General features: G+C 62.6%; 1 protein-coding gene across 1 annotated transcript; it reads left to right on the forward strand.

Annotated features, from left to right (window-relative positions):
• Positions 1-843: 843 nt before the first annotated feature.
• Positions 844-2,926, forward strand: GBX2 (gastrulation brain homeobox 2). Its single transcript, XM_069569694.1, has 2 exons — positions 844-1,369; positions 2,403-2,926. Exons 1-2 carry the CDS (start codon positions 844-846, stop codon positions 2,924-2,926), a joined length of 1,050 nt encoding a protein of 349 aa, XP_069425795.1.
• Positions 2,927-8,610: the final 5,684 nt, after the last annotated feature.

Genomic DNA, 8,610 nt, shown 5'->3' on the forward strand with positions numbered 1-8,610 from the left:
AACAGCAGCAGCAGTACCCAGCACGTTTCCTTCCCTTGCATGTATAAAAGAAAGAAAATAACCCGCGGTTTAGCCCCGAATGCTACCCTCGGAGGCCCACCCCCCCTCCTATGATGCCGTCGAGACCCGAGTTTCGAGCCTCGGAGCTGCCAACCGCCCCTTTCAAGTTTGCGCGGAGCGGGCCGGGAGCACACGCTCCGGTTCGCGGGCCCGCGCGCTGCGCTGGCTGCGCCCACAAGCCAGCTCGCGGCCAGTCCCGGTGGAAGGGGCGGAGTCCCGTCTTCGCCCCGCCCACTCCTAGTGACAGCCAATCGGCGGCGGCTCCAGGCCCCACGTGAGCGGAGCCGGGCCCGGCAGCAGGCAAAATGTGAATGAGAAAGAAGAGCGCGATTTAAAGGTGCTGGCGGCGCCCGCGGAGGACAAGTGCGCCGGCTTCTCGCGCGCTCCCCTAGCGGCTAGCCGGAGGCGACCGACAGCCGGCCAGACAGACGGACGCGCCGACGGCTGCGGGCCCGGGCGGGGGGCCGCAGGAGCTACGCGCCAGGGCTCCGGACGCGGGGCCCACGGCGGGCAGCAGCTCCGGAGAAAGCCCTCGCGGGGAGGGCCCGGGCGCCCGCTCCACTCCAGGGCGCACGGCCTCACCCCCGCTCACCGCCCCAACTCGGGCCTGCCAGCGGCATGCAGCGGGCCCAGGACTGACGGGGGAGGTGGGCACCTGCTCTCTGGGTCCCGCTCGGCCCCTGCCCGTGACTCCAAGCTGCGCTCCCGGCGCCCGGGGGGCTTCCAGGCGGCGGCGCAGCGCGGGGACGTTTCGCCTGTCGCGGGCCTCCCCCGAGCGCGTCTATGAGCGCAGCGTTCCCGCCGTCGCTGATGATGATGCAGCGCCCGCTGGGGAGTAGCACCGCCTTCAGCATAGACTCGCTGATCGGCAGCCCGCCGCAGCCCAGCCCCGGCCATTTCGTCTACACCGGCTACCCAATGTTCATGCCCTACCGGCCGGTGGTGCTGCCGCCGCCGCCGCCGCCGCCGCCCGCGCTCCCCCAGGCCGCGCTGCAGCCGGCGCTGCCGCCCGCGCACCCGCACCACCAGATCCCCAGCCTGCCCACCGGCTTCTGCTCCAGCTTGGCCCAGGGCATGGCGCTCACCTCCACGCTCATGGCCACGCTGCCCGGCGGCTTCTCGGCGTCCCCCCAGCACCAGGAGGCGGCCGCCGCCCGGAAGTTCGCGCCGCAGCAGCTGCCCGGCGGCGGCGGCAACTTCGACAAGGCGGAGGCGCTGCAAGCCGACTCGGAGGACGGCAAAGGCTTCTTGGCCAAGGAGGGCTCGCTGCTGGCCTTCTCCGCGGCGGAGGCTGTGCAGGCGTCGCTCGGTGAGTCGGAAGCGCGCGCGACCCGGGCGCGGGGGCGCGCTAGCTCCGGGTTCCCTCGGGGGGACCAAGGGGATAGGGCCATGCCCCTGTGGGACCCCCGCCCCCGGCTCCCCCAGCCAGAGGAGCTGGAAGATGCGGCTGAGCTGCGCCAGAGGGGTCTCTGCGGGGACGGGGGATGGTCTTTTAGAGCCACGCAATAAGTGGGGAAATTGGGGGTGGAGTAAGGGGGGCGTGCATTTAGCGCCCGGTGGCCAGCTTCTGCGCGGAGCCGCAAATCTCTCCGCCGGCGAGTTTGGCGGAGTCTTGCACGGCCCCCGGCGCTGTGACCTGGGGTCTCGGGTAGGTTTCAGCCTCGAGGGCAAGAGAATTGGGCTGCGCATCTCTGCAGCGCGTGTGCCTGAGGGCGCCCAGACCTATTAACCCCCTTTACCGGGCTTGTCGCTTGCCTGGGGGAAGGGCGTGAGTTTGCTGGGGTGTCTGGTGGGAACTTCTCCTGAGGCTACGAAACTTCCCTTTGACCCCAAACCCGACACCGCCTGGGGTCTGCACCTTCCTGCGCCCCCCGGCTCTGGGTGCGATGAAATTGAAGTTCACAGAATTTTCAGGCTGGGTGAGGAGTGGGTGGAGAAGGGAGAGGCAGGATAAATGGTGAACTCCTCCTCAGCCCTCACCCAGCCCCCTCCCCGGGGACAAAGAGGACGCTCTCACGGGCCTCACGCCGCCTGCTAACTTCTGCCTTAAGCTGCGGGAGACTGGGAGGGTGCGGAGGAGGCCCGGCGGCCCCTTGAGTGATGGTTCTGGGCAAAGGGCCGTCGCCTGTACTGTCGCCTCCTCTCCCCTGAGCTTTCTCACGCCTCCCCTCCCCTCTCTACCCCTCAAAGGCCAGGAAATCACAATGTGTTAATGTCATAGAAAGACAATCCGCTAAGGGGGGAGTTGTGGGGCAGGGGGGGAATGCCCGAGTGACGGTGGGAACGGGGAAGGAAGGCCAGTGTGCGAAATGTAATAAAACGCCGTTTGGTTTTGCTTTCAGTCGGGGCTGTCAGAGGGCAAGGGAAAGACGAGTCAAAGGTGGAAGACGACCCGAAGGGCAAGGAGGAGAGCTTCTCGCTGGAGAGCGATCTGGACTACAGCTCGGATGACAATCTGCCTGGCCAGGCGGCTCACAAGGAGGAGGACCCCGGCCACGCGCTGGAGGAAGCCCCGCCGAGCGGCGGCGCCGCGGGCAGCACCACGTCCACGGGCAAGAACCGGCGGCGGCGGACTGCCTTCACCAGCGAGCAGCTCCTGGAGCTGGAGAAAGAGTTCCACTGCAAGAAGTACCTCTCGCTGACCGAGCGCTCGCAGATCGCGCACGCCCTCAAGCTCAGCGAGGTGCAGGTGAAAATCTGGTTCCAGAACCGCCGGGCCAAGTGGAAACGGGTGAAGGCCGGCAATGCCAACTCCAAGACAGGGGAGCCCTCCAGGAATCCCAAGATCGTCGTCCCCATACCCGTCCATGTCAGCAGGTTCGCCATCAGAAGTCAGCATCAGCAGCTGGAGCAGGCCCGGCCCTGAGGGACCAGGGCCAGCCGCGGCCTGGACCACGGTGGAGAAGCCACAGCTTCGGGGAGGGAACCCATGGTGGGCTCCACCATGTCTGCAGCAAAACTCAGAGTCACCCCCCAACTTTGGACGTCCCAAGCAAATTGAGAGTATATCCATTAACGAGCTTGAAAGACTGCTTTTGAAGGAGCTACAGCTACACCTGGAAGACACACTAAATATTTATTATACTATCCTACTTTGTACAGATATCTATATAGATTGGATCTCAGCTGCCGTATTTTGAAAGTTATAGGACCAATAACCTCCTCCACCTACATTCCCCGAAGAAAACAAAGCCTCCGCTGCAACTTGCCACGCACAGCAGCCACCTTTCCACACTTTTCCAAAGGTAAACATCACGTGCAAGAACAAACACGGTCACCACTTATTTTTGTTTCTATTCTGGCTTTTTTTAGTTGACTGAGAAGCAGACGTTTTTTGGGGGCAGCCTGGAAATTTGCTTTGCTTTGGTTTTTGCCTGGCTTTCTTTCCTGGGGTTGCATATCCTATGAGCCCTGTCTGAAGCACGTCTCCGTTGTGTTTAATTTATTTCAATGTAGTTTATTTTTCCTATAAGTTATGACATTAAAACAATCTCAGTCTTGTGAATAATAAAAAGAAGGAGCGAGAAAAAGAGAAAAAAGACCAATTCCGAGGTCTCATAAGTATGTCCAGATTTGACTGTTTATAGAGGGACCCTCCTGCCCGCAGTGGCCGAGCAGCTGGTCTGAGACCAGCACCACTCCCTCTCCGGGGCCTCCTCAAGCTGGAAGGACCAGAGCCATCCAGCAGCTCACCAGGTTTTAAACAGAGGAATAGCTCCAATTGGGTTACCAATTCGAGAAAACCTAATTTCCACCTTAGACATCTAACCTCTTCCCTTCTCTTCAGCCTAACCAGTATCTGGGAAGCTGGCAAACTTTGGCCAGAGGAGGAGAGGGGCGCCGTAGGAGGGTCAGTGAGTGCGGGTATGGGTGGCTTTGCATAAAGTCTTCATTCCCTAAATCGACGACCACCGGGGGAGGGGACGCGTTTCCCTCCAAGCATCCCCCGACCTGAAAAGAAGCGGAGCGTCCAGAGATCGGGTTCTGGGCGCGATCTTCCCGACAGGGGCAGAAACCCAGCTAGCGGAGCCGGCTTCCGGGCAGCGCCGGGCTGGGAGGCAGAGGCGGGCTGCGGGCACCCGCGGGCCGGCGCCTCCCTCTCCGGGCGGGGTCGGAGAGGGGCGGGACCCGACCACCGCCCCACCCCGAGGAACGCCGGCCAGTTGCGGGGGTAGATGGAGGGGCCGGTCCGCGGTGGGGGGTGAGCCCTGGGCACCTCCCTGCCTCGAGGGTGGGATGCGGCCCGCCGGCCGCGGGAGGGGCGGGCGGGAACCCTGGGCCCACTCCCGCACCGCGGACCGCGCGGCCCCTTTCCCGACCCGAAGCGCCCGCCCGGATGCGAGCGGCCGGGCCCCTCTGGAGAAGGCCGCGGACAGGCCAGGGGAGACCCAGGGGCGCGGAGCGGACGAGCGCGGTCACCGAGCCCTCGCTGCCGCCGAACCAGCCGCCAGGGGAAGAGAAGCCAGCCTCAGCCTCCCGAGTGGAGGCCGGGGAGCGGGTTTGAGAAGCCGCCGGGCGCCGCGCTCACCGCGGTTCTCAGCCCAAGAGGCGAAACCTATAGCCGTGGATCAATAAGAATATTGACTTAATTTTTACGGCCTTCAACCCATCACCTTTCCGCGGCGGAGGGGCACTGGGGACCCCAGTGTCAGGCCGAAGTTCAGGCGCAGGGCAAGACCCCGATTCCCTCCGCGTCCCCAAGATTTCCAGGGACAGAAAATGGCCCCGGCATGGATTTTGAGCGCAGTGATGTGGAGTGGCCATTCCCCGAGGGCCTCAGTCCGCTCTTCGAGGCTCGCAGAGGCGTGGGGGCGCCTGGCTGCCCCTGGCCCGCGCCCTGGGCCTGTGGTGGAGGGGAGCGCCCCGACCGCTCCCTGCCCCGCGTGGGGTCCGCCAGCCCGGCCGCTCCCACCGACCCCGCGGGTCGGTCGCCCGCCAGTGAGCGCGCCCGCCCGGAGGCCCGTTGGCATCATCTCTTTGGAGAGGCCCTCCAGGCCCCAGGCCGCTGCCGCTGCAACGCAGGCCTCTGGAGACACGCCGGCCCCACCCCACGCACCCGGGCGGTCCCTTCCGGGGCGCATAGGCGGCCCTGGACCAACTGTGGCCGATGGCCTAGATTCCCGGCCCTGAGGGCCAGGGGAGCTGCGGCCTTCGGGCAGGGATACTCCCCGTGGCACTCGGGAAGAGACGCTGGGTGTTGAGAGCAAGGCACTCCCCTCCATACTCCTTTCCTCCATAACAGGTGTGACACCCCTGTCTACCTTTCCCAAAAACTCAGGGTGGGGATGGGAGATGCAGAGGGGAGGGAGCCACTGGCCTTGGCTTCACACACCTGAGGGGGAAGTGAAGTTCCCTAGGAACTAGGGGGGCACCTTGAGGGAGCCCCACAAACAAAGAGGCTCAAGCTCCCAGGCCCACCCCCCAGCTGTGCTGGTCCTTGGCCTTTGGAAGCTGGAGGAGTGGAGGGCCTGGGGGTGCCCCAGCTTTGCGGACGCTGCACCACTGCCCGGTTGCCCTCTGCCCTCTCTGGGCTGGGTGCCCCCCCTCCCCGGCCCCAGGATGCTGGGTACCCCCTGAGAGCCCAGCCAGAGGAGGCCCAGGCCCCTGAGACAGGCCGTGGGAGGAAGATAAACAAGCAGGGCTTGATGGCCGCTGTCATGATGGCCGTCATCATGCTTTCATTTGGCTGCCTAATGAGTCACATCACAGGCAGAGAGAAAAATTGTCAATCGCCCGGGCCCTAATGAATTTTTTTGCAAATTGTAATCAAGCCAGGCCGTCTCAGCTGGCTGATTAATGAGACCCACGAGGCTCGGCCAGCACCTCCGCTTTTTATTCCATCCCGTCCTCCCTGCACTAAATTAACAGCAACTTGTCTGAGCTTCAAATTAACTCCCAATGATTAATTCTGATGGGGGGGCCTGAAGAATAGCTTGTTCTAATAGGCTCTGGCCTGAGATGCTGTTGGAAATTAATACACTTCCCCTTTGGCTGCCGGCTTTAATCCAAGGTTGGGTTTTGACATCACTATATTTGTTGTTACAATAAATTCCACTTACATCTGCAGATCAAATAATTACGCTTGGGAGCGCCGTGGACCTGCGCCCCCCACCCCACCCCTCCCTGCGCTAAGGCTCCTGGGGGCTGTCTGCACCCTGGGTCCACCAGCCGGGGCAGGGGTATGAATTGAAGGTGGGGGGGCGCTGCAGGAAGAGACACCAAATGGGATGAACCCCAGCCCTAGTCCCTCAGAGAACTGGGTACCCCGGCCTTTGGAGAACCAAGGGTACTTTGAAAACCTGAAGTCACATCTCCACTTTTGGGGGCAGGGCCCTCTTAGATTGGTCTCCGGACTCAAATAACCTCCTCCCGCATGCTCCCCGCAGGGCCTGGGGAGTCAGCGCCTTGGGCCACCAGTGCTTGGATTTTCCCAACCCCAGCCCTTGCTGGAATTTTGGAGACTCAGCACAGGCTTCCGTGCCCAGTTTGACCCTCCAGTCCTCAGTCCCAGGGTGGTTCTTTGGCAGGGCCTTTTCAGCTAAAGGGGGTGAGCTGGGGTCGGGTGGAGAGGTCTCCTAGGTCTCTGGAGACCATGTTTGCCTGGCTGGACCATCCAGACGCCATGACTGTCCACGTGCTGGCCTGGCTGCACTAGGCATGTAGCTGCCCCAAGTACCTGCATTCCAAGGAGCCCTTTCTCTTGGGGTTAGCACCTGCTCCTTCTTGCCTCTGTTTGTTCGAGCTTAATTGGCTTAATCATTTCAACTGTGTCTGGCAAGCCTAGCACAGGCTTCTGCGGCTGCTCCCTCCGTCCCCAGGCCTGTCCCACGCGGAGATGCTCTCTGTTCCCCCTTGGCAGAAGACTTTGGTGAGTAAGAAGCCATCAGGGACACTCTGGCAGCCTTGGAATCTGGTCGCCACCTGATTCTTGCCTCAGGGCCTTCGCAGCTTCCTGTGGAAGTCCTGAGCGGGGTGGGGCGGGGGTGGGGCGGGTAGGGGGGAGTCCTAAGTGGTTGGAGTACTGTGCATTCCATGGCCTTGGTGGCAATGTCAATCTTGGGTGTCCCACACAGCCTAGTGGCCTGCTGACACCCCTGCTGGCACAGCTGTGGCCTCCCTGGAGAGGATGCTCCTGTGTACACACCCCTATTTCTGTCCCGGGAGACCCCAGGCCTCTGCCCAGGCACTCACGACTGGAGCAGGCTGTCTGCTTGGACCCTCTGATGTGCCAACCCTTCCCAGACAGGCAGGGCACAGCGGGACCTTGTTCTGCCAAAGCTAAATGCCAGGCTCTGGGGTCTTGCGGGGAGCTGAGGTATGGGGTCTACCAGGAAGGAGGTGCCTGGGCAAAGGGGGTGGCATTAATCTTCATTTCAGGCCCTTATGGTGTAAACAGGAGAAATATGATCTTGGTAACCGAACGTGAATGCAAATCACACCGTCAGAGTAATAAAGCGCTTGAAACTCCGACACACAAAAGCAACACCATATGTATGAAGACAACCTGCATAAATTATAAATCACATCATAAAAATTGATTGCCTATTTGAACAGTTTAGAAGTGAAAGACCTGAGCAGACTTCCGCCCTCTCTGGCTTTGGGGCAAGGTCAGGGAGCACAGGTCGCTCGATTGGCTTCTGACCAGAGTACCTAGGCCCAGGGTCTGCTGCCAGCCCTGTGGACGGGTCTGCTTCCGTGGAGACGGGGGTGCGCACCACCGGCTGTGCGCTGCCAAGAGAGGACAGGCCTGGAACTCTGGAAGCCCTCGGGGGCTCGGTGCCCACGGGGATCAAGGCCCAGTCTGGCAGCTCCACCAGACCAAGGAATGCCGCCCTTCCAGCCTGTGCACGGTGCTGCCCGCTCAGACTGCCAACTCAGATGCAGAGGTCCCTGCCGAGGCCTGCCTTCCCCACGGAGTTAGCAGCGTGATGGGCAGGGTGTGCGTGCAGGCGGCTGTGAGCGTGGAAGCGTGTTAATATGTGTGCAGGTGTGTGGTTTCCCTCTCACGTCTAACTCCGCCTGGCCGGGTCTCTCGGTTTTCCTGGATCTTGGGTATCCAAGAGCCGGACACCCATGGAGGAGCCGGTCCCAGGCACCTGGCACACAGCATCTTCCACCTCGAAAAGCCGGGCCTGAGCCCCGGAGCTCTGCCGGACTCCTGTCCCACCGTGGAGGCCCCTGGAGCTGGTTTGGGTTCCCCACTTCCAGCAATCTCCCGCCAACCTGCCCAGTGCTGTGCCCCACTTTCTGGTCTCCGCCCGTCACCCTTCCCCCACCCCCACTCCACCTCTGGGGTCTCCCCCCCGGGTCTGGGGTCTGGGCTGCTCCCCTCCCTACCCAGAGGTCCACCCGCATCGCCCCTACCGCCAGGAGCTCCCCCCAGTACAAATTCGGGGCCTGGCCTACCCTCCTTCCACGGCCTGGAGCCCAGCCGCCCCCTGAGCCAGGCACAGGAAAACGGAGGCGGGGGCCGGGGCCGCGAGGAGGACCTGGGCCTCGAGGGAGAGAGGAAGGAGGCCGGGATAGACCCGAGGAGGCAGGGAGGCGGTC

The sequence above is a fragment of the Ovis canadensis genome, chromosome 1 (genome assembly GCF_042477335.2).
Source record: "Ovis canadensis isolate MfBH-ARS-UI-01 breed Bighorn chromosome 1, ARS-UI_OviCan_v2, whole genome shotgun sequence".
Lineage (NCBI taxonomy): Eukaryota > Metazoa > Chordata > Mammalia > Artiodactyla > Bovidae > Ovis > Ovis canadensis.

What these genes read in the sequence shown, in the direction of transcription:
- GBX2 (XM_069569694.1), top strand. Translation starts at nt 844, where the DNA reads ATGAGCGCAGCGTTCCCGCCGTCGCTGATGATGATGCAGCGCCCGCTG. An exon ending in GGCTGTGCAGGCGTCGCTCG is followed by an intron (nt 1,370 to 2,402) that starts GTGAGTCGGAAG and finishes TTTTGCTTTCAG; the next exon opens with TCGGGGCTGTCAGAGGGCAA.